Genomic DNA, 26877 nt, shown 5'->3' with positions numbered 1-26877 from the left:
ACTTTTGTTTCCCGTATTGTTTTGAGTATGGCTATCAAAATCGGATCATGGGTCGGGTTCGGGACTAACTCGGAACTGATTTGACATTAGTTGAGTCAACCCGAACTCGAACCGTTTTTGCATATGGGTCGGATTTCTCAACCTAGACGACCCGTGTGGGTTGCCGGGAGGCTGGGTGAGGTGTTAGTGGCTTGACTCAACAAGGAGGGCAGTCAACGCGATGGCAAGGCGGGCAGTCAGATGCGGTCAATGCGGGTACTGACACGTGGGCAGAGAGCTCGCGCGATGCGGCACAAATAGTCATACTCATTTTTCCCAGGTTAACCCGGGTTGAGTTTGGGTTTACGGGTCAACCTGAACCCGACCCATTCCAAAATTGGGTCGGGTCTAACCCGAAATTTTCAGTTCGGATTCAAGTCGGATTTTTGTGTAGTGTCAAATATTGACACCCCTAATTTTGAGCAATTTATTTAGCTTAAAGCCATCTATTATGAAATACATAATAATTTTTTTTTTTTTAAAGTCATATGGTCATACGCATGGCATACTCTATTTCGGCAAACACCTAATACATGTTAGGATTAATCAATAGTTCATAAATAAATAAATAAAAATACAAATTTTGCTCTTTATATATCTTTAACCTACCGCTCTTAAATAAATTGTTTAAATTGGTAAATCACAGAAAAGTGTCTTCTAAATCTTTAGGAAATCAATGTAGACTGTTTTATATTTTAGTTAAATTTATAAAAAAATGTTTATTTCCAAAAGCCTATAAATATAGTTTTATTCTCTACATATGGGAGTTCCAAAAATTAAGAGAACTAAAGAGCTCTCTAACATTTTATAGCTATCACTGTTGACAATCAATGACAACCATTGACCATTGTCACCAATGACGACGACGTCCACCAATAATCGTCAACATCATCTTCAAATTCCTATCAAGATCTAACTCTCTTGTTGAATTTTGATCGTCCATTTGTGCGCACCAACTTTATGTAATCCCTACAAAAGAAAAAATAATGTTCTAAAATAATACTCTTCCTTGCAAGTCACAAGTGGGGAAGTTAGTAAACATGTCAAGCATGTTACTTCATCTCGGGATGGTGTTATCTCCAACATATCGTTCAAGTTTTTCACTGCAGCTTTCCTCATGTATCCAAGAAGATCTGGCTCAAGGTATGATAGTCTGTGAGACTCATTTTGCCAAGGAACTTCAATGTTTGAGATCATTTACTGATCATCATAGGAAGCGGATGAAGGAGGGTGGCGCACGGGGATGATTATTGATAAGGTGATCAATGTTGGGGTCTTCTTGTTGGGATCAATGTTAAGATCTAGCTTAAGGTATAAAACTATGATTTTTAGCTCTTTTTTATGAAGTGTATGCATGTAAGCCGAAAAGTTTTAGCTTGTTCTAATAATAATACTCTTCCTTTTCAATTCTAAAAAAAAAATGATTCATATATCTTTTGTTATATGGTGAATTAGTCATCTGGGTCAGGTCATGTAATTGTTTTAGTTATGAATTTTTCATGTAAAATTTAATTTTAACTTGCTATAACTTTTTTATACGTACATACTTATTTTTTATTCAAAACGAAGATATAAAAATTTCAACTCTATTAACATAATTTTCTAGCATGAAACAAGAACAATGTTAATTATATTCAAATTTAATTTCATAGGGGATTTAGCCATATTTAAAATTATTCATATTGAAATATATCATTACAAATTTTTAATAATAATAATGACTTAAAATAATATATCTTACTATTCAAATTGATATTTAAAAATATATCAAAAACTTAAAATTTTCACCTAACTTATAAGTTATAACCTATAAATGTATTCACAAACGTAAATTTCTCACCAAACTCATAAGCTGCCGCAAATTCCCTATAAATGTATCCAGAACCTCCAAACCTAATCACAAGCCAAGTTGGCTAAATCCTCTTGACAGCAAAATGAATCTCCCACCTGTTATTTGTTATTCCTTCCCTCTCTTACTCTCTCTGCTCTTCCTCCCACCCTCCATCTCCGGCACCTCTGTTCACCCCTCTCCAATCCCCTCTGACGACTCCCTCCAACAATGCCTCCTCAAAAACTCCGTTCCTGACACCCTCATCTTCACGCCCAAATCCACTAACTTCACCGCCACTCTGCTCTCCTCGGCCCAAAGCCGCCGAATCATCTTCGACAGCCGCTCCACCAAACCAATTCTCATCATCACCCCATCACAGGAATCTCACGCCCAAGCCGCCGTCCTCTGCTCTAAACACCTCAAATTCCAACTCCTAACCAGAAGTGGCGGCCACGACTATGAAGGCCTCTCGTACTCAACCAACTTCAGCCCGTTCTTCATACTCGACCTCTCCAATCTCCGCTCCATCTCATTTAATGCCGATAACACTGTTTGGGTGCAATCCGGCGCCACGCTTGGCGAGCTTTACTTTTCCATCGCATCAAAAAGCCGAACTTTGGCCTTCCCTGCTGGATTTTGTCCAACAGTCGGCGTCGGCGGGCATATAAGTGGCGGAGGCATTGGGACCATCATGAGAGAGCATGGCATCGCCGCCGACCACGTCGTGAACATTCGCATCATTAATGCCAATGGAAAGATCTTGGAAAGAGAATCAATGGGAGAGGATCTATTCTGGGCGTTAAGAGGAGGAGGCGGTGCGAGCTTTGGAGTCATACTCGCATATAAGATAAAACTTGTTCCAGTCCCTCCAAAGGTCACAGTTTTCTCAAAAACTTCAACTTTATCTCCGGGCACCACCAAAGCTATCGCGAAATGGCAGCAGGTGGCTTATAGAGCCGACAAGAGACTGTACATCAGCGCAACGTTGACGGTGGTGAGTAAGACTGTGCAAACCACTTTTAACGGATTGTTTTTGGGTGAGATGACAGAGCTGCTTTCGATCATGAAGCAAAGCTTACCTGAGTTACAGGTGACCGATAAGGACTGTAAAGAGATGAGTTGGATTGAATCCCTACTCGTCTTCTCCACCTATCCTGTACCGAACATAAATAGTAATCTGTCTTTAAGTAGTTTGCTAGATAGAACTCCGACATTATTAAGTATATCCTTTAAAGTGAAGTCTGATATAGTAACCGAGCCCATTGTAGAGCAGAGTTGGGAGAAGATGTGGAAGTATATTCTCAAAGAAGATGAGCTGCTTGTGATGATAATTGAGCCATTGGGAGGAAAGGTCGCAGAGATAGCAGAGACTGAGACTCCATTTCCTCACAGAAATGGAAGTAAGTACCTCGTACAATATGTTGCGGCGTGGACGGAGGCTGGAGAGATTGCAGCAAGGAAGAATACTGAGTGGTTGAGGGGGTTTTACAATTTCATGGCTCCATTTGTTTCAAAGAAACCTCGAGCTGCTTACCTTAACTTCAGGGATCTTGACTTGGGACGAAACAATAAAGGGTTGATAAGCTACAAGAACGCTGAAGCTTGGGGAAAAAAATATTACAAAATCAACTTTAAGAAGCTGGCGTATGTCAAATCTAAGACAGATCCAAACAATCTTTTTAGAAATGAACAGAGCATTCCTCCATTGATTTATTAATCGACATATTTCAGTACCCCATGATGTCTCCTCAGCTTTTTATTTGTGTTCTATTTTTCTCTTCGTATCAAAAAAATATATTTTGTATTAAAAAAATATTTTAAGAAACAGTAAAAAAATCATCAAAAAAAAATCTTTAATGTGTTTATATTTGTATGCATTCCAAAGGCTTCTTCATTCAAGTTAAATAATTTGACGTGTGGAACATATGGAGGGATCCTATAAATTTTAATTGATATGAACTAGTTAATCTACTTAAATTGGACCTACTTATTCATGAATGGTCAATATTAGAATGGTTGTGTGTCGTTTGTCATTTATCAATGCTATTTGATTGAGTTAGCATACACGTGTTGCTGAAATAGACCAAGTGATTTTGAATTTATGGTCACCTCAGTTTATTTGATTGAGTTAGCATACACCAATCGATGCCAGACTTCTGCCCATCTACTAATTGACACCAGACTTCCACTTAATCGTCGACTACGGCCTTTTTGACATTCGTCGCCATACAACGGCCTTTCTGATCGCTGTCACTAGCTGACTATGGTCCTGCCTATCATTGCTATCAAACGAACATATCAATTCCGATTCTTCTAATTTACATCAAGTAATGCACTATGTATGATGTATATATGCTACATCAAACCAAGGCCTTACCCCCAAGAAAGGGCCTCATTTGTAATTGATTGCAAATACTAGTGTACGTATTCATTCAAATTGGGTCATGCCCCGTGGGTTTTCCACATTTTCAAGAGTTTTCCACGTAAAAAACTTTGGTGTCTCTTATGAATGTTGCACTCTCTCTTTTATCTGATTGTGTGCTAGTTCTTCGTACAAAGCTATGATATTAAACTTTATATTTCTTTACTGCCGCGAAAATTCAAGGATGCAACAATGATCAAAATTTTATGAAAATGACCTCAGCATGACTCTTTTTAACAAATAGTTTATGATAAATAACAACTCAAATAAATGAATACTTTCATATAAACATATGGTGATATGAGGATGTTCTTCTACAGCAAGTTTTGTCAGGCATTCTATCAATTTACCAATTTTGTTTGCCGCGTTGGCGTTTAGAGTTTGTAGTTGGAAGACGGGAGCTAATTTAATGCTTTGTAGTTTGTTCAATGCCGTTTAAAAAAGGTAATACCGTAATAGATGCCCATTGGCGAATGAGCAAATAGCACAATAAATTACACGAAACCTATAACTATATTGGTGAATAAAATAATATGCTTGATTAATAAAATAATATGCTTATTATTAATAAAGTGATCAGACAAGCTAAACATATGCTCAAAAAGTAAATAGCTAAACAAGTGTGGGCCCGATGCGGGTGGATGACCTTGTTAGATTCCACTGAGGGATTAGTTACGCTGCCATATGCTCCATTTGGAGTGGCAGCGGATAAATACCCCAATTTCTTATATATATACTCAATGCAATTATGACTGAGATTATCATTTCAGAATCATATATCATTCATACATCATCAAAAAATTATCTTGATCAGATACGAATCTCGAGGCAAAAATCAAGTTGGAAACTTCAAAAATTAAATACGGGATCATCTGGACTCCGATTTTAGCAAACTTATAGTCGAACTAAGTGTCCCGAAAATTCAAAACCAATGACACCAAATTCAACTCAATCTGAGCCCAAATGAGCCAGAATCGAAGACCCGAAGCGCTATTAGAAGGTTCAAACCACAATTTGGATTACCAAATGGTTTCCAAACATGACATGCTTATAATCGAATTGAGCGGCTCGACTAAAAGAATTGAACGAGCCCAAGATCGCCGAATTCCGGTATCATTTAGACCTTCAAATGTCCGGCAAACGGTCCACAATTAGATAACAACAGTTGGTAATCAGATTGAGATCTAACAACAAAAAAGGTCCATACTGGAATCCGATGATGGTAGGTTTGGTGGGGTTGCAGTTCGGCGACAATTCACTATCAGATGGAAGTCCGACAATAATCAGTGGCCAAGCGGGGTCCAGCACTATCGGTGGAGGTTCATCGACGACGATTGGTGGTCAAGCATTGGTCGAGGAGTCTAGTGGGAAGAGAGCTCTTCCTTCTCTTTCTTGCTTGAGTCCCCTTTCATTACAAATGAGAGGTCTATGTATAATTTTCGAAGAGTGACTTGACCAATAAATAGGAGAGAGATCAATATAATGTTGGGAGTGGTTTGAATGGAAGACTAATATTGATCCCTTTAATAGTAGATCATTTACTAGCTATTTCATTCTCTTAATAATATTAGAATTCAGTGATCTTAGGCTCGTTGGATTTGTTCCGTCGAGCCGCTCGATTCAACTATAAGCATGTCATGTTTGGAAATCATTTGGTCATCCAATTTACGGTTTGAACTTTCCAAAGGTACTTCAAGTATTTGATTTGGATCCATTTGGGCTCGGATTGAGTTGAATTTGGGGTCGTTGGATTCATTTTTGAAGACATTTTCATTTTTTGAAACATTCAATTCAATTATAAGTTTTGCTGAGATCGAAGTTCAGATGATTACAGATTTAATTTTGAAAATTTCTAGTTCAAAATTTGCCTCGAGATCCATGCCAGATCAAAGTAAATTGCTGATAATATATTATAATTTAAATTCAGAAAGCCAAATATAAACTATTAAAGCTATTTAAAAACTATATCAGTTTCTTATACCAAGTAATTAATTACTATTTATCTTAGAAATTTTATAATAATTTAAATCATAGTCATTTTCTCTCTTATATTAGGAGTTGATTAGAGATTACTTAGATTTCATTTGGGATAACTTTATTGTTGATTTTTAATACAGTTTTCTTGAAGACTAAGATTTTGTTGAGATTGCTTTTTTTTTTTTTTTGCTTCTAAAATAAAATTTTAGAATAATTTTTTTAATTAAAATTTGTATAGTAAAAAATTATTTTAGAAAGCCTTGACTGAAATGAAGCCTTAACTCGGTTAGGCTGGTTTATACCCCTACTTAGCGCTCTATTAAACTTCTATTGTTTACACCCAGGCTATGTTATCCACGATAAATTATTATGTGCAGACATCAGATGTAAAGCTATGTCCTAACTCCAATGAAAATATGACACGTGAACTAGTGTATTACTAAGTATTACTATATATTGATGTGTATTAACTATATATCAGATGTGTATTAGTTATTACACAATAATACACAACTCATACACATCAATGTATACAAATACATAACAATACACGACTGTGTATTAATTTATATTACTATGTATTAATTAATACTCAGCTAATATATACCAATATATATTAATATATCTTAATACCTTGTAATATATTAATCCATAAGTCGTATTTTTATTATTGGAGTCAGGCAGCTCTAAGGCTCTAGGCAAATTATTGCATCAGGTCACCGAACAGAGAGGATCCGTTCGTCTAAAGTAAAGCGCAGGTCACTGTAGCAGAGAGGACCGAACGTGTTCGATGACCTGATGCAATAATTTGCCAAGGCTCTAAGTCCCGTGTCCGACTCAATAATTTATGGACACCTAATTTTGCATTTGATCGAGATCCGGCCATGTAGATTTTAAAGTCATTCAAAAGACCGGCGGGACTTTTTTCAAACGCTATCAGACGGGCAAAGCAGTAGAAAGGGTAATAGAAGGGTTTGTAGGGTTTTTCCAGATCGATTCATGGATGGAGAGGGGGCAAGCTACCTTGTAATATAATAATCCATAAGTCGTATTTTTATTATTGGAGTCAGGCAGCTCTAAGGCTATAAGTCCCGTGTCCGACTCAATAATTTATGGACACCTAATTTTGCATTTGATCGAGATCCGGCCATGTAGATTTTAAGGTCATTCAAAAGACCGGCGGGACTTTTTTCAAACGCTATCAGACGGGCAAAGCAGTAGAAAGGGTAATAGAAGGGTTTGTAGGGTTTTTCCAGATCGATTCATGGATGGAGAGGGGGCAAGCAGTGGCGGCATCGATGGCATGGTAAAGGGAAAGATCGCTCTCGGCCCTCGCGAAGCATCTGCCTCTGTTGATCTCACAGATCGCGTCCACCTTCTCCCTTGTGTTATCAAGCACGACGGTGCTTGTCCCGTGTCCCAGTACTTCAAACCGCGAAAGTCGGGTAATTCATATTCTTTGCCTTAACGGCTTTACTCTTCCTCTCCGCCCTAACCCTTTGGTCGGGCATAGACATGGTAGCTGATGGCTTGACGGTGGAGGAGGCATTCTTCAGGGGGAGGAAGCTCCATGGAGTTACTGTTCCAATCCCCAATGGTTACCGAGGTATTTTTTTGGACTCTGCATTTGTCCTTGGAAATTTAACTTTTACTTGACGAACGGAATATGTTGATATACTTACAGGGTACGTATTGGAGAAGAAGAAAATCAAGGAAGGGAGGTGTTCGGAGGTTGCGGAGGGTGAAGCAAACAATTGGGCTTCTCGTGCGGAGTTTCAAAACATAACTTACTGGAATCATGATATTCTCCCTTCAAAGCATGATCCAATTGTGCGCAGCTTCCATTGGTTTGCTGTTTCTGATGCCGTGAGTTAACCTCTATACCTTTGTTTTTTTGCGTTCATCATACAATTTTCAAGAGGGGCTTGTCACATTGGGCACTTATATATTAGTGATTGGGGACGACCCTGATGATTCAAATGTACATCCTTTTACACCCTTCTTGATGAATTTGAAGGCGTCTCAGTCGCTTTAACCAAGAGGAAAACTTGCGTTTGGGATCTTAGGTTTTGCAAGGCATCACATATAGGAAGATTGTGCTTGGATGTCTCCTTGCCTACATTTTTTCTTCAGCTTTTGCTGGATTGATACGCTATTTCTGGTATCCATTTGGATTCTCATTGTATGGCAACTTCTCGATGTTGGAATTAGTTTGAAGCAATGCAAAAAAGTTATTTTCTTGAAGTTTTCACGGCCAATTTTGTTGTTCGTTAGGTTTAGTAATTCATTTTTCCTATTGTCAACAATATGTGCATGGAGGAAATGCCCTTTCTTCAACCATCAATAAATGATAAAACCAACAATATGCTAGGATTAATCCTACAACAAAAGCATGTTTTCACTATTTCAACTTGGAAGTGTTGATGCAAGCATAAATTTTGACTTTATATTGTCATAGGTATTTGAGTTATTTCATATCTGTTCAATCTATTTTGTTAGGATTAGTTTAGCCAATGCCATTAAGTTTGCTAGCAAATTTTATTTTATTTTTTAACAAAAAAAAAATTTTGTTAGCAAAATTATTAAACATTTATTAGTAATTTATTTTTTATTTTGTTGACAACATATTAGTAATTTATTAGGAGTTTATTACTATGTTTTTTATTGTTTGTTTTTTCTTCTATTTATTACTATATGAATTGATTGAATTCTAAATAATATAATATAGTTAATAGCGCAAATAATATTTTTGTTTTGGATATGGTGGAATTTCTTTTCATTTGAGTACCGAGGTATTTTCTATCAATAAGTCGAAATGTAAGCCTCCAGACCTTTTGAGAGAAAAAATGAGAGTGAGAGTGAGACAGAGAGAGAAAAAAGAAGATAAAGAAAGAGAGAGGTAGAGAGATAATAAGGAATAAAGATAGAGAGCATGTGTGAGAGAGAGAGAGAGAGGGAGAATGAGGAGAGGAGGTCAGTGGCAGTGAAGTGAGGTCAAGCAAGAACCATCAAACTTCCACCCGACTGTCATCGGACCTTTGCCAAACTCTCCAAACTACTGTAATTCGACCGTTTCTAAGTCAAGGGATGGGTCAACCTTTATAATCAATCAAATTTAGTAGAATCTTTTCACATGGGCGAGGCCCCGTTGTTTTTCCATTCTCGAATTTTTAACGTAAAAAATTGGGTGTTTTACTGCTCTCTCTCTCTCTTTGTTTATGTATTGAATATCCGTGCATCGCTAAGACGAAAAGTTTACTCACTTTACCTCTATGAATATTCTAGCTCGCAACAATACTCAATTCGCTCGAGCACCCAAACCATTTGTTGACCCCTACACATAAAACCATGCAAAAAGAGGCGAAAAACGATGATTTAGGCAATGCGCTCATTGACGAAATGCATCACTTAAGGGGTCAAATGACCTTCGAATGCCAAATGGACAACGTCGTTGCAATCAGTACTTCTGTCTTGCCGTAGGCGTCGTACCAGGTTCCCATCCCACCACGCTAGAGAAAAGCGTGTATGGGCGGTTTTCCGGCTCAACAAAAACGTCAAAAAAGAGATTTTAAATGATTGCACCGAGTTCCCTTCCCACCATGCTAGAGAAAAGCGTGTATGGGCGGTTTGCCGGTGCGCCGCGAACGGCTAAATGAGAATTTGAGATGAAAATTCATACCTTCGCGATGGTTGGCGACGACCGTGAGATGCACAAAAATCATTCTTTTTTTGGTTTTCTCCTTTTTTTTTAAACTTTTTTTTTTGCTTTCTTTTTTTTTGCATCTTTTTTGTTTGCATTTTTTTTTTACCTCTCTCACACACACACACACACACACACTATATATATATATATATATATAATAACATTAATTCATATCAGCTATAATACTAAGCAAAAAGAATAGGAATCTGTACCCCTTTGTCTACTTTCTCAGCTTTTTTTTTTATTTTAAATATGAGGTAGTTTCATGTGCAGGAAAGGTGTGGTGAGGGAATAAAGAAAAGTAAATGGGATTTGACAGCTATGTATTGAGCTGCACTAGTGAGGGAAATGAAACTATTAAACTATTACAAAGTTGCTGAAATGAATCCAATGGGCTGCAGGATATGGAGAATGCCATTGCAAATAAAATAAAATAAAAGTTTTTTCATGTGAATGTGAACAAAGATTGATTTCATGTGGATGGAGGTAGAGATTTGTCTTTTGTGCAGAGTAGAGGACATTTGTATATGGAGTATCAAGTGAATGTTTGAAATCTCTGGTGTTGGAATAAAGCGAAGATTCCCATTGATATATGCCAAAAATAAAAAAGTAAGCAGCAATAAAAGCAAAAGACTGTTGCTATAACGTGTTAAAGACAAGAAAAGCAAAGGGAAACACAGGCTGTCGCGACCTTTGCTGTATAATAGAAAGAAGAAAGCCTTGAATCTTTGCTTAGCTAACTTCGACTCTTTCACCCAGTGTAGATCCTTGTGCGGGTGGGGGAGGAAGGCAAGCTTGCTGTCCACGAGCTGAAGGATCAGCCAAAATATCGTTTGGAAGCCTTGCCGTGGAATCAAATCGGGACTCAGAGGGGGAGACCGACTGTGGTGGACTGGTGTTGGCTCGTAGACGGCTGAAGTTCGGCCCTGAGTAGTTCGGACAAAGCATGAGAAATCTGGGTGAGGTTCTTTGACCTACTGTCTTGTAGCGTTTCACTGAGAGAAGAGGATTTGGAGGTTGACGAACGTGAGGGAGGGCGATCTCTTCAGGAAGGAATTCACTTGGGTGGAAGAACGGGAATTGGAGAGCTATGGGTTATGAAGGTAACGAAGAAGCAGTTGAATGAATAAGCTCATCTTCATTTTAGCGAGGATATCTTGCATTTAGCGAGACGAGCGACGTCCATCAAAGTCCAATATTATTTCAGCGGGATTCAAGGAATTTTGATGTGGTTAAGAGCGGAATTTCGGGATTTAGACGCCAAGTCCAGCAGGAAATCAAGAGATTTACGCAGGATTCACTTAGAGGATACGGGTAAGACTTTAATGCAATTTTAAACTTGTTTTGAATCCTTTTTTATAAATTAATAATAATTCAATATCATTAATATTATTATCAATTCCGAGCTATAATCATGTGTTAAATTCAAAAAGAGATTCCTTGATTTGTGTGTATTTTTGCCTTGGGATGCATGTCGAATTTGCCGAATAGAGACATTAGACAAATTGATAGTGCATTTAGGATATTGCCGATATCCCGGTCGCAACGGCGTAGTCCGTTTTGCGATCAGACGTCATTTTGTCACCAACGAGGCTAATTTCTCTCGTAACGCGTGCTCTGCATCATATTTGGATCGCCTTTGAAATTTGTGACACCACATCGAACAATCCAATTTGATCAAATAAAATGTAGATTCTTAATGCCGACGACGTTCCGGACATAACGGTGCCATCCGTTTTGCAATCGGATGTCATTTCATCATCGACGAGGCTAATTTTCCTCATAATGATGACTCAACCCGAATGTAGATTGCACTGCATATCATCCAGCTTTTTTTGGTTTTCAAGGAAAGACCATGGACAATATTAAGAGTTATTTTGATGTTTTCAAAAAAAAATCTTTCTTTGACGAGTCGGTAATAAAAAGAAGGGGTCTTTCATGCTTCAAGATATGATTTGCTACATCAATCGAGCTTAATATATTATGGAGGATTGGAAAGTTCAGACATTTGCATTCACTTCCCTCTTTTGATCAATGTCCTAATCGGGATCACTATGAGATGCAAGTGGGTATAGAGTTGGGAGTTAAAGAATATGAATGGGCTTTGCACATCAAGAATCCACAACCTTTAAAATATGAAAAATTTCTAGGAGATTCAAATATGATGTGAAGGCACGCATTACGAGGGAAATTAGCCTCGTTGGTGATGAAATTATGTCCGATTACAAAACGGATGGCGCTGTTGCATCCGGAACGTTGTCGGCATTAAGAGTCTACATTTTATTTGATCAAATTGGATTGTTTGATGTGGTGTCACAAATTTCAAAGACGATCCAAATATGATGCAAAGGCATGCATTACGAGGGAAATTAGTCGATGACGAAATGATGTTTGATTGCAAAACGGATGGCGCTGTTGCGTCTGGAACGTCGTTGGAATTAAGAGTCTATATTTTATTTGAGCAAATTGGATCGTTTGATGTGGTGTCGCAAATTTCAAAGGTGATCCAAATATGATGCAAAGGCACGCGTTACGAGAGAAATTAGCCTCGTCGGTGATAAAATTAAATCCGATCACAAAATGGACTACGTCGTTGCGATCGGGATATCGGCAATACCCTAAATGCACTATCAATTTGTCTAATGTCTCTATTCGGCAAATTCGACACGCATCCCAAGGCAAAAATACACGCAAATCAAGGCATCTCTTTTTGAATTTAACACATGACTATATCTCGAAATTGCTAATAATATTAATGATATTGAATTAGTATTAATTTATAAAAAAAAAAGTCAAAACAAATTTAAAATCACATTAAAGTCTTACCTCGTATCATCTGAGTGAATCATGCATAGATCTCTTGATTTCTTGTTGGACTTGGCGTCTAAATCCTGAAATCCTGCTCTGAACCCCGTCAAAATTCCTTGAATCCCGCTGAAATAATTTTGGAGTCTGACGGATGACGCTCGTCTCGCTAAATGCAAGCTATTCTCGTTAAAATGAAGAGGAGCTCATTCATTCAACTGCTTCTTCATTACCTTCATAACCCATAGCTCTCCAATTCTCGTTCTTCCACCCAAGTGAATTCCTTCCTGAAGAGATCGCCCTCCCTCACGTTTGTCAACCTCCAAATCCTCTTCTCTCAGTGAAACGCTACAAGACAGTAGGTCAAAGAACCTCTCCCAGATTTCTCCTGCTTTGTCCGAACTACTCAGGGCCGAACTTCAGTCGTCTACGAGCCAACACCAGTCCACCACAGTCGGTCTTCCCCTCTGAGTCCCGATTTGATTCCACGCCAAGGCTTTCAAACGATATTTTGGCTAATCCTTCAGCTCGTTGACAGCAAGCTTGCCTTCCTCCCCGACCCGCACAAGGATCTACACTGGGTGAAAGAGTCGAAGTTCGCTAAGCTAAGATCCAAGGCTTTCTTCTTTCTATTATACAGCAAAGGTCGCGACAGCCTCTGTTTCCCTTTGCTTTCCTTGTCTTTAACACGTGATATCAACAGTCTTTTGTTTTTATTGCTGCTTTCTTTTTTATTCTCTTTTTTAATTTTTGGCATATATCAGTTGGAATCTGCGCTTTATTCCAACACAAGAGATTTCAAACATTCACTTGATACTCCATATACAAATGTCCTCTACTCTGCACAAAAAAGACAAATCTCTACTTCCATGCACATGATATCAGTCTTTGTTCACATTCACATGAAAAAACTTTTATTTTATTTTATTTGCAATGGCCTTCTCCATATCCTGCAGCCCATAGAATTCATTTCAGCAACTTTGTAATAGTTTAATAGTTTCATTTCCCTCACTAGTGCAGCTGATTACATAGCTGTCAAATCTCATTTACTTTTCTTTATTTCATCACCACACCTTTCCTGCACATGAAACTACCTCATATTTAAAATAAAAAAAGCTGAGAAAATAGACAAAGGGGTACAGATTCCTATTATTTTTGCTTAGTATTATAGCTGATATGAATTAATGTTATACATTAATTATGTTAGCATGATTTAAATAAAGAAAAGTAAATGAGATTTGACAGCTATGTAATAAGCTGCACTAGTGAGGGAAATGAAACTATTAAACTATTACAAAGTTGCTGAAATAAATTCTATGGGCTGCAGGATATGGAGAAGGTCATTGCAAATAAAATAAAATAAAAGTTTTTTCATGTGAATGTGAACAAATATTGATTTCATGTGGATGGAGGTAGAGATTTGTCTTTTGTGCAGAGTAGAGGACATTTGCATATGAAGTATTAAGTGAATGTTTGAAATCTCTAGTGTTGGAATAAAGCGAAGATTCCCACTGATATATGCTAAAAATAAAAAAGTAAGCAGCAATAAAAGCAAAAGACTGTTGCTATCACGTGTTAAAGACAAGAAAAGCAAAGGGAAATAGAGGCTGTCGCAACCTTTGCTGTTTAATAGAAAGAAGAAAGCCTTGAATCTTTGCTTAGCTAACTTCGACTCTTTCACCCAGTGTAGATCCTTGTGCAGGTGGGGGAGGAAGGCAAGCTTGCTATCCACGAGCTGAAGGATCAGCCAAAATATCGTTTGGAAGCCTTGGCGTGGAATCAAATCGGGACTCAGAGGGGAAGACCGGCTGTGGTGGACTGGTGTTGGCTCGTAGACGGCTGAAGTTCGGCCCTGAGTAGTTCGGACAAAGCAGGAGAAATCTGGGTGAGGTTCTTTGACCTATTGTCTTGTAGCGTTTCATTGAGAGAAGAGGATTTGGAGGTTAAAGAACGTGAGGGAGGGCGATCTCTTCAGGAAGGAATTCACTTGGGTTGAAGAACGAGAATTGGAGAGCTATGGGTTATGAAGGTAACGAAGAAGCAATTGAATGAATGAGCTCCTCTTCATTTTAACGAGGATATCTTGCATTTAGCGAGACGAGCGACGTCCATCAGAGTCCAAGATTATTTCAGTGGGATTCAAGGAATTTTGATGGGGTTCAGAGCAGAATTTTGGGATTTAGACGCCAAGTCCAACAGGAAATCAGGAGATTTATGCATGATACACTCAGAGGATACAGGTAAGACTTTAATGCAATTTTAAACTTGTTTTGACTTTTTCTTTTAGAAATTAATAATAATTCAATATCATTAATATTATTATCAATTCCGAGCTATAATCATGTGCTAAATTCGAAAAGAGATGCCTTGATTTGCATGTATTTTTTGCCTCGGAATGCGTGTCAATTTTTTCGAATAGAGACATTAGACAGATTGATAGTGCATTTAAGGTATTGTTGATATCCCGGTTGCAACGACATAGTCCATTTTACGATCGAACGTCATTTTGTCACCGACGAGGCTAATTTCCCTCGTAACGCGTGCTTTGCATCATAGTTGGACCGCCTTTGAAATTTGCGACACCACATCGAACAATTCAATTTGATCAAATAAAATGTAGACTCTTAATGCCAATGATGTTCCGAACGCAACGGTGCCATCCATTTTGCAATCAGACGTTATTTCGTCATCGACGAGGCAAATTTCCCTCGTAACGCGTGCCTTTGCATCATATTTGGCTCGCCTTTAAAATTTACGACACCACATCAAACGATCCAATTTGATCAAATAAAATGTAGACTCTTAATGCCAACGATGTTCCGGACTCAACGGCGTCGTCCGTTTTGCAATCGGATGTCATTTCATCAACGACGAGGCTAATTTTCCTCGTAATGCGTGCATTCGCATCATATTTGAATCTCCTCGAGATTTTTCATATTTTCAAGGTTGTAGATTCCTGATTTGCAAAGCTCATTCATATTCTTTAGCTCCCAACTCTATTCCCACTTGCATCTCGTATTGATTCTGTTAGAACATTGATCAAAAGAGGGAAGTGAATGCAAATGTCTGAACTTTTCAATCCTTCATAATATATCAAGCTCGATTCGTGTAGCAAATCATATATTGAAGTATGAAAGACCCCTTCTTTTTATTACTGACTTGTCAAAGAAAGATTTTTTTTTGAAAACATCAAAATAACTCCTAATATTGTCCATGGTCTTTCCTTGAAAACTAAAAAAAAGCAGGATGATATGCAGTGCAATCGACATTCGGGTTGAGTCTTCTTTATCAAATTTATGCTGTCAGGGGTGGTTGTATGGGTGTTAATATTTCTCTCCGTATTAATTGTTTATAATCCTTTGTGCAGTGCCTGAGGGATGTGACTATACTTCAAAGATTCTCTGCCACGTTCCTTTAGTCTCAGATTCTAGGAACGCTAACTGGTGCAACTACGCTAGAGAAATTTTACGGGATCTGATCTGCAGCATTGATCCGGGGTCTCTAGAGTCTTGGGATAGGTTCACCTCTTGTGCCGACCAATCCCTCAGCTTTCTTGCCAGTCTCGTGATGGATAGCTCTAAGCTACTTGGTTGGGAGATGCTTTGTTGCGAGGCAGAGGCTTACGTCAGACGATTGTGGTCTTTTACTACCTTACGACCCGGTACTACACTCCCAGAGCTAGAGCAGAGGGTCTCCAGATGACGGGCGACAGCTGATGTCGCCCATGACCAGTTTGACTGGAGTGCAGAGGCATTAAGGCGACACTGCGAGAGTTCTTCGAAGATGGGTGCTGAGATAACATAGTTGACAGCTCGTGTGAGGGATCTCTGGAGGGACATCAAGGAGGTGATGTCCAAAAAGACTGATGTAGAGTTGAGGCGCAGCCAGCGCGATCGTCTCACTAGGAGGGAGGAGCAGCACCACCAGACTCTGCACCAGGTGATGTTGGTCGCCGAGACCGCGTTAGTACAGGCAGAGGAGGAGTTTCACAGTGCATGGACAGAGTTCCAGTCCTTATCAGAGTTAGTTGGGCAGTTAGAGGATCTAAAGTCTCGTATCTCTTGACCTGTCTCCCTCTTTTCTTGTACTCTGAGCTATCTGTACTCATGTAGTTTCTTGAGTCTCAGTATACTTGTATCTCATGATGATTATTATATACATATATGAAGGATTTTTTTTGTTTTTTAGTGTTTTTTTTTTGCTCTGAGATGTGCCAAGCTTTGTGCTGGAGTTGTACTCTGAGCTTGAGTTTTAAACTTGTGTTGTTAGTACCACAAGGGATTTTAAATATTTATTTTGAGATCTCGGCACGCAGCGCGATGTCGATCCAAATAAATATTTAAAATGCTCACTGTCTTTAAGGGTAGTTGTGAGTAATGCCACTTTAGCCATTAGTTGGAATTAGTAGCAATTAGCTTTAGCTCAAATTTCAAATATTTTGGCTCTTTCTGTCCCATGCTTTGTGCGGAGGACTTGACGAAAGATTTATAGGTTTTGGATTCGGTTGATAATACCAAATGTGGATAGTATCTTGATCCTTAACCACTTGACGAGACTTTAATCTGAGTCACTTGAGTTCATCAGATTAGGAGAGCTAGGATTTAGTAGCTCACTGTCCTCTAGTTGCTAAAACCGAGTCCCTCTACTATGGCCTTTCTTATGGCGTGTTGAGTAGACATAACTGCCAGCGATCCGGCCATATTTGGGCGTGTTGGATCCGGCCTCTTGCTCCCATTCAGACATCAGACTCGAGTTATAGGAAATGTGCTCCCTGATACTGAATCATTTGTTGACCCATACAATCATCCTAAAGAGCATACATTTGATAAAGATGACTCAACCCGAATGTAGATTGCACTGCATATCATCCAGCTTTTTTTTGTTTCAAGGAAAGACCATGGACAATATTAGGAGTTATTTTGATGTTTTTAAAAAAAAATCTTTCTTTAACGAGTCGGTAATTAAAAGAAGGGGTCTTTCATACTTCAAGATATGATTTGCTGCACCAATCGAGCTTAATATATTATGGAGGATTGAAAAGTTCAGACATTTGCATTCACTTCTCTCTTTTGATCAATGTCCTAATCGGGATCACTATGAGATGCAAGTGGGTATAGAGTTGGGAGCTAAAGAATATGAATGGACTTGGCAAATCAGGAATCTACAACCTTGAAAATATGAAAAATCTCGAGGAGATTCAAATATGATGCGAAGGCACGCATTATGAGGGAAATTAGCATCGTTGGTGACGAAATGACGTCCGATTACAAAACGGATGGTGCCGTTGCATCTGGAATGTCGTCGGCATTAAGAGTCTACATTTTATTTGATCAAATTGGATCGTTTGATGTGGTGTCACAAATTTCAAAGGCGATCCAAATATAATGCAAAGGCACGTGTTACGAGGGAAATTAGCCTCGTCAGTGATGAAATGACGTCCGATTGCAAAACGGATGGCGCCGTTGCGTCCGGAATATCGTCGGAATTAAGAGTCTACATTTTATTTAATCAAATTAGATCGTTTGATGTGGTGTCGCAAATTTCAAAGGCGATCCAAATATGATGCAAATGCACGCGTTACGAGAAAAATTAGCCTCGTCGATAACAAAATGACGTCCGATCGCAAATTGGACTACGTCGTTGCGATCGGGATATCGGCAATACCCTAAATGCACTATCAATTTGTCTAATGTCTCTATTCGACAAATTCGAAACGCATCCCAAGGCAAAAATACACGCAAATCAAGGCATCTCTTTTTGAATTTAGCACATGACTATAGTTCGGAATTAATAATAATATTAATGATATTGAATTATTTTTAATTTATAAAAAAAAAGTCAAAACAAGTTTAAAATCGCATTAAAGTCTTACCTCGTATCATCTGAGTGAATCATGCATAAATCTCCTGATTTCCTGCTGGACTTGGCGTCTAAATCCTGAAATCCTGCTCTGAACCCCGTCAAAATTCCTTGAATCCCGCTAAAATAATCTTAGACTCTGTCGGACATTGCTCGTCTCGCTAAATGCAAGCTATCCTCGTTAAAATGAAGATGAGTTCATTCATTGAACTGCTTCTTCGTTACCTTCATAACCCATAGCTCTCCAATTCTAGTTCTTCAACCCAAGTGAATTCCTTCCTGAAGATATCGCCCTCCCTTACGTTTGTCAACCTCCAAATCCTCTTCTCTCAGTGAAACGCTACAAGACAGTAGGTCAAAGAACCTCACCCAAATTTCTCCTGCTTTGTCCGAACTACTCAGGGCCGAACTTCAGCCGTCTACGAGCCAACATCAGTCCACCACAGCCGGTCTTCCCCTCTGAGTTCCAATTTCATTCTACGCCAAGGCTTCCAAATGATATTTTGGCTGATCCTTCAGCTTGTGGACAGCAAGCTTGCCTTCCTCCACCACCCGCACAAGGATCTACACTGGGTGAAAGAGTCAAAGTTCGCTAAGCAAAGATCCAAGGCTTTCTTCTTTCTATTATACAGCAAAGGTCGTGACAACCTCTGTTTCCCTTTGCTTTCCTTGTCTTTAACACGTGATATCAACAGTCTTTTGCTTTTATAGCTGCTTTCTTTTTTATTTTTGTTTAATTTGTGGCATATATCAGTTGGAATCTGCGCTTTATTCCAACACAAGAGATTTCAAACATTCACTTGATACTCTATATACAAATGTCTTCTATTCTGCACAAAAGACAAATCTCTACCTCCATGCACATGAAATCAGTCTTTGTTCACATTCACATGAAAAAACTTTTATTTTATTTTATTTGTAATGGCCTTCTCCATATCCTGTAGCCCATAGGATTCATTTCAGCAACTTTATAATAGTTTAATAGTTTCATTTCCCTCACTAGTGTAGCTCATTACATAGCCATCAAATCCCATTTACTTTTTTTTATTCCCTCACCACACCTTTCCTGCACATGAAACTATCCCATATTTAAAATTAAAAAAAAAAGCTGAGAAAGTAGACAAAGGGGTACAAATTCCTATACTTGTTTCTTAGTATTATAGCTGATATGAATTGATGTTATACATTAATTATGTTAGCATGATTTGTGATTAGTTGAGTTTATATTATTTGCTTTTCTTATTAGCATTTGGGGAAGATGCAAAAAGAAAAAAAAAGAAAAAAAAAGAATGGTTTTTGTGCATCTCACCGTCGTCGCCAACCATCGCGAAGGTATGAATTTTCAACTCATATACTCATTTCGTCGTTCGCGACGCACCGACAAACCGCTCATACACGTTCTTTTTTTGCGTGGTGGGAAGGGAACCCGGTGCGGTGCCTACGACGAGGCGGGCAATCATCTAAAATTTCTTTTTTGGCATTTGTGTCGAGCTGGAAAATCGCCCATACACGCTTTTCTCTAATGCGGTGGGATGGGAACCCGGTGCGATGCCTACGGCTAGACCGGGATATTCATAAGTACCCGCTCGTGGGGAAATGACTGTGTTTTTCTTGCAACAAGTACTAAAGACCCATACACGCCTTTTTCTATCGTGGTGAGATTAAGAATTTGATGGCTGCGATGTCCTTGTCCGAGGGCACCTACCGTACACGCTTTTCTCTAGCGTGGCGGGAGGCCCTGTTTTATGTAGTTTTTCCTAAACTGGGGAGACACCGGGAGGATGTCGAAATTTCGGATGAACATACAACTAAATTTGGGACTTGATTGAACATCAAATGAACTTGATTGAACTTATGGAACTGATATTTGAGCTTGAACGAACTCAAAGGACAACAAGGGACATGCATTTAAACTTGAACTCGGACTTGAACTTGGGCTTTGACTTTATTCGAATATTTACTTAAACATCAAGTGAACTAAATACAATAATTTGAGTTTTGAAGATTGGACTCAAATGAGCATTGAATAATTGACTTTAAATCTAACTTGGATTAAAGTATAATTTTTTTTTTTAAATCATGAATTATGTAAATGATAAAATCAAAGATTTATGTATAAATTGATCATATGCTTTAACATGCAATTTTTGGACAATGAAAAATTGCAATCATCATCTCAATTGTAATGGAGATGTTGGTGAGTATACAAAAAGAAAAATTGAAAGATGTATGGCTTGGTTGCAAAGCCATCAATATGAGAGCTTTGGAACAATGATGATTGGTTGTAATACTTGTGCCAATTGCATAAGTAAACATACAAAGTCCCTTAGATAATGTGGATTGCCGCCTTATAGATATGTATACAAGGAGGGTGAAGTAAGTGCAATAATATGCTTATGAATAATGTATGGAAGATGCGACGACATATTTGCAAGCAGACACATCAAACGATAAGGCACACAAGTACTCCCTCTACATGCAAAGGAGCTTTTAATGAAAATACTAGTGAATATAATAGATCGTTAATCGGCTTGCATACAGATGATGACGGGGATATGATGCATGTATGATGAATCTCCCATGCTTGTGGATATTCATGCGATGTGAATATTTGCAAGGACAAGGATCTACAACACATGAGAACTCCTACAAGTTGCTATAGGGAAATCAATAATAAGTGTTGCTCATTTTGTTTATTATAAATGTAGAAGTACACACAACATACTACAAGCGACATCAAAGAAGCTATAAGGAATGCAATGTCATATCTCTTATCAACAACAATTCATTTCCAAGAAGATATAATAACGAAAGAATTGCAAATGCTAATCAAAGAGGGTGATCCATCTAAATCTCATGCATACAAACAAATTTCAAATAATTGTTTAAATCATTCGAATAAATAACCTTTGAAGATAAAGGACTTACAAGTGCGATGTGCTTACAAATAATAAGAAGATGTTGAAGGATATATTGTGGTTACAAGACCATGACTTAAAATACCTTGTAGAGTAACAACTGATCTGCATGCAAACAATGATAGAAGATTTGTAATACATACAATCCTTCCATGAATGCATATATGTGCAATATGCTAGTTATGGGTAGATGCAGAAAGATTTCAATAAATGCAGCATCCTGAAGTCAATTTCAGTCTGTGAAGGAATACATCTATCTGTCTACTTGTAACAGTGGCGGATGTACTGAAAAGACCAAAGACCACAACAAAATGCATGAATAATACAACAAGTGCAAGCTTCTATGACGTAAAGCAGGAAATTAGTTAGTGCATTACAATCTACCTGCATAAATCATAAAAGTAGTGCATGACAGTCTACATGTATGAAACGGGCAAATGACTAAAGTATAATGCCACGCCACCGGATCTGCAACACTCTTATGAGCAGACAGAAGGCGTCCACAAGACTACAATGCCACGCCATCGGATCTGCAACACTCATACTAGCAGACAGAAGGAGTCCACAAGACTACAATGCCACGCCACCGGATTAGCAACATTCATACAAGCGGACAGAAGACGTTTCACAAATATTCCAAGAATACCCATGCACATGCATCGTAGATTGTATGCACATAGGTACACAAGGAGTAAACGCAATCACCACCCGCATGGCCCTGGCGAGCGTGTTATTGGTACACATGTGACATCTAGAGATGCTAAGCGGATCAACAAGTTTAAACCCGATCCTTCTAAGCAGGTAAAAAGGAGCCGATATGGTTTAATTATAAAATGCCCCCAAATACCCACATGGGCCCCGGCGAGCGTGTTATTGGTACACACATGACATTTAGGGATGCTGCGCAGGTCGATAAGTGAATTCAAGTTCGAACCCGATCCTTCTATACAGATCAATAGGAGTCGACAGGGTTCGAATCTTCAAACAAATACACGGTTGTCGCGATCGATGTATTTGTTTTAATACATTCGTGTTAGTCCTTCAAGGTTTACAATCAAGAGAATTCACTAATAAAGGCATCAATACCTACGAAACCCGATCCCCTGTCGGCAAGTTGATAGGGTTGCTAAATTTAAATAAATGAAAATAACCAAACACCCCGATGATGGCCATGTTGAACGAAAATCTCAATCGGAGGGGTTCACAAATACTTTCAAATGTCTTCCAAGCTCCACCCAACTACCCACAAAAATTCAAAACTCCATAAACTCCAAAAATCCAAAATTCCAGAATTCTCAAAATCCAAAATATTTAAAATTGAAATAAATCCATTAACACTTAATGCTAAATCCATCCACCCTCCGCAACAGTTTGTCGGGCTGGACAAATTAAAATTTACTTCAGCTCACATAGAGCTAATGTCTAGTCGAAAATATCACTATGATTCATTATCAAATAATCTCATACCAGTAAGGACGTGGTACGTGTCATCTGACCGATGGTTTTGGCGCTAAATGGCACAACAGGATAAATGGTTATGATCCGGGGCCCTCTAAACCGAGTGATTTTGCGGTCAAATGGCACCACGAAATACCGGTTATTGCCAAAGCTAATACGCTCATTAGTGACATCAAATCCTTGAGATATGAATTAATAGGATATGATCGATAGGGCACAAAGCCCTCTATTAGCTAAAGTGGATTCAAATTTATCCCCTTAGGCAAATATTCATCCCAGGTCTACAAGGTACCCTTGGACGAAGCAACCCATGGCTGCCGACAAAGTAGACCAGGGATCACAATTGCCCGGGACGACGAAACCATAGGATCTTTATCGGGCCCATCATCCATTCCCCCACCATCCGCTCTAAGTGCTAGATGGTGAAATTTCTACTTTTAAATATCAAACTTTTCAAATTCTCAACCATTTCCAAATTCCAAACTCATTACTGCTACTATATGTTAGATAACTTGTATACTCTACGTATCTGATTGACGACTAGCCTTAAATCGAAAGTTCTCTCTCGTTATCGGGAGGGGTAATTAACTATAGGGGTTTGCGCCTATAGGAAACCAGAACTCAGATCATAAAGTCCTCGCAAAACTAGGGCGAAATCTCTGGGTAGTGTCTTATCTACAAACCCATCTGTCTTCCAAAATTTACCCCGGAACTTAGTTCGTTAAAACTCCCTCGCCGAAAGAAAAGCAAAACAGTACGGGCCGAATTTTCGGAGCCCACAAATTTCTGGCGACTAGCCTTAATCGAAAGTTCTCTCTCGTTATCGGGAGGGGTAATTAATTATAGGGGCTTGCGCCTATAGGAAACTAGAACTTAGATCATAAAGTCCTCACAAAAAAATTAGGGCAAAATCTTTGGGTAGTGTCTTATCTACAAACCCATCTGCCTTCCAAAATTTACCCCGGAACCTAATTCGTTAAAACTCTCTCGCACAAGAAAAAGCACAAAAGTAGCGGGCGGAGGCCGGGGCCAAATTTTCGGAGCCCACACCATTATATCAAGATTTCTTTAAGTCGCAGGAAGTTGCATTTGCCTTATGTGTTGAACGTGTTAAATGCTAAATTTAGTTCAACCACACTATTAGGGGTTTATAATGTGTCCTCTTATCCTTTGTAGCACGAATGTGATAAATCCAAATGAATAGGATGAGAAATTATTATAATTGAGAGATAACGAGAATAGTATTTTTTGAAGATATTATAGTACTTAATTGTTTTAGTGTTTTGAACATGTATGGTGTAGAAGATGAACTAATAAGTTTAGCAAATATAATCAATGTAACACGATTAAAAAGGAATAGTGATAGCCAAGGTAACATGCATAGTTGTGTAAAAAGCTTACACCAAGTTGAAGTAACGTCTAATTTTTATTGTATCTAGTAAGAGTGAATTGAGGAGACAAAGCCCACCATAATAAGGTAGGATAAGGTTACTGATGATGACGATGCTCCGTTTATATATGTAGGCTATCATGTTTTATGTTGCATCCAACTGAATAGAAATGCACAACTTTTTTATAATTTTCTGATGAGTTGGGATTTAGAGAATTATGTAGTTGAATGCCTTAAAGTTTAAATAGTAAAAAAAGATGATACACTTGATCTATGAAGCCCTTATGAATGTACGGGCTTGGGAGGGGCTTGATCTTCAGCTTTACTTCAAAATTTGCAATGAGGTTGTGTTTGCGAACTTGAACTTGTGTGATGGCTAATTGTTTTCCACTTATATGACATGAAAAAGTGTATCATTATAGGCTTCTGTAACATTTTCCTGCACTAATGTTGCTGCTATGTTTCTCTGAATGCAGCTGAATAAACCTATCTCAGAAGAAGAGTTGGCTTCAGTTTCTACTGTTCCAGATCGTTGAGAGCAAAGACCTACATGTCGTCCTGGTTGGGTACCCATGCTTTACTCGGACGGACTTTGCTCACCCACGCCCACCCATAGTGACTTTTGGGATGCCGTACCCACCTATACCTACTCACTTTTAATGGTCTTTGAAGGCAGTCTGCCACGGACTGATGACCTTAAGGCTTGTTGTCCTTTGCTCTGATTGCAAACTTTCAAGCCGCATATAAGAATTTACTGTAGTCGCAGCATAGTTAAGTGTTGCACACTACGTAGTGAGGATTGCAGTAATATAAGATATACGGTGATTAGATATATGAATCTATTTATCCCCCTATGTAGAGTACTCACCCCTATGGGTGAGTAATTGGGTGGGTGTGGGTATGGGTGCCCAGGGCTATGGTCGAGAGATAAAAAATTGAAATATCAAAATTTGGAATCTCTAGTTTTCTCCTTGACCTTTTTCTGCTATGATATTCACTTTCAGAACGTTTTTTTTCTTTCCGTTCATCTTGAGTCTTATATGTGGAGAGAATATTACGTGCGGTGTCCGGACCGTCTGGAGGCACCACATCATCCGGATGCACCGGGCTCCAGTAATGTGACGCGTCCGGATTTGCTTCCAATTGAATCTAGATGTTACGAAATAATTTTCCTATATGTGGAGGTTCCTCAATCCCACAGAGATAGATAGGTATGTGTGTTGCTGGACGAGGCCGTTGGATTGCTGCGTTATAGCAGCAGTGTTAAGACCACCGATCGGGGTAGGCAGATGTGGAAGACCAGTAATAAAAGGAGTTATGGAATCAGGCTGATATTCCCAAAAAAAAAAAAGAATCAGGCTGGATTTGTCAGTAAATATAATGAGTGAGATTCGTATCATTTGCATATCTGTGCTAATCTTTATGGGATGTTATAAGAGCAGAATAATATTAAAACAATTTCATTATAATTTATAGTAAGATGAATTTTATTGTCCTCAAATTTATATTAAAATAAGTGCTAAATTTAATATTTATTTGCTGGATTAATCACAGCATAAATTCATGAGCAAAAAAATCGTTCTGACATGATTTGGGGTTTATGTTTCATTTGGAATGACTTTATTATTATTTTTTTTAAAAAAATTATTATTAGAAAGTTGTTTTAAGAAATAGTAAGAAAACAGTTCCAAACAATTTCTTAGTTTCAATCTTTTATTGTTAAATTTTTTTCCATATTTTAAAATGTTTATTATACTGTATTTTAAATTAAATTTGTTAATTAAAAAAATCGTTCTGACATGATTCTTATCAGATTACCTTGATGTAATTCTTTTCTTAATAATATAAAACCAGGTTTAAAATTTGGGGTTTATGTTTCATTTGGAATGGCTTTATTACTATTTTTTTTAAAAAAATTATTATTAGAAAGTTGTTTTAAGAAATAGTAAGAAAATAGTTCCAAACAATTTCTTAGTTTCAATCTTTTATTGTTAAATTTTTTTCCATATTTTAAAATGTTTATTATACTGTATTTTAAATTAAATTTGTTAATTTTGCAAGAATTTTCAACAGGAACATTCCATTACCACTGTTTAAATGTAAAAAAAAGGGGTAAAAAAGAGCTATGGGATTTACACAAAGCAAGGTTAAAATTGCTTTTGATTTTCACCTCTTATTATACAGAAAATATTTGATAATTATCATAAATTTAATTTTATTCAGAATTGAAGATTTTGATTATTCATGTGTATGCATACAGATTAATGTTTGAAATAAAAAGAGTTAAAATATCCTGATTAAAATTTCAATTAACTTGTGTTAAATTTTTTTAATTTATTTTGAGATATAAATAATTTAAAAAATATTTATATAATTAAATTTTGTAGAGAATTATCTTGAAACAAAAAGTTTTATCAATGACTAACATATTTTTTGAAGTGCTGCACCCACCGTGATATTAGATACAGTGTGCTA

General features: G+C 37.9%; 2 protein-coding genes across 2 annotated transcripts; both read left to right on the top strand.

The window, feature by feature from the left end:
• Positions 1–1962: 1962 nt before the first annotated feature.
• On the top strand, positions 1963–3764 carry LOC110116182 (berberine bridge enzyme-like 23). The gene has a single exon (XM_020849669.2). The coding sequence runs from the start codon at positions 1974–1976 to the stop codon at positions 3585–3587; it is 1614 nt and encodes a 537-aa protein (XP_020705328.1). The 5' UTR covers positions 1963–1973; the 3' UTR covers positions 3588–3764.
• Positions 3765–7396: 3632 nt separating this feature from the next.
• Positions 7397–25422, top strand: LOC110116192 (ribonuclease H2 subunit C). The gene is made up of 4 exons (XM_020849681.2): positions 7397–7714; positions 7783–7875; positions 7954–8135; positions 24879–25422. Exons 1-4 carry the CDS (start codon positions 7534–7536, stop codon positions 24936–24938), a joined length of 516 nt encoding a protein of 171 aa, XP_020705340.1. The 5' UTR covers positions 7397–7533; the 3' UTR covers positions 24939–25422.
• Positions 25423–26877: the final 1455 nt, after the last annotated feature.

This window comes from Dendrobium catenatum, unplaced genomic scaffold, assembly GCF_001605985.2.
Source record: "Dendrobium catenatum unplaced genomic scaffold, ASM160598v2 original_scaffold_235663, whole genome shotgun sequence".
In the NCBI taxonomy this organism is placed as follows: domain Eukaryota; kingdom Viridiplantae; phylum Streptophyta; class Magnoliopsida; order Asparagales; family Orchidaceae; genus Dendrobium; species Dendrobium catenatum.
The sequence above is the reverse complement of the archived record's forward strand: the minus strand, read 5'-3'. Positions and strand labels throughout refer to the sequence as shown.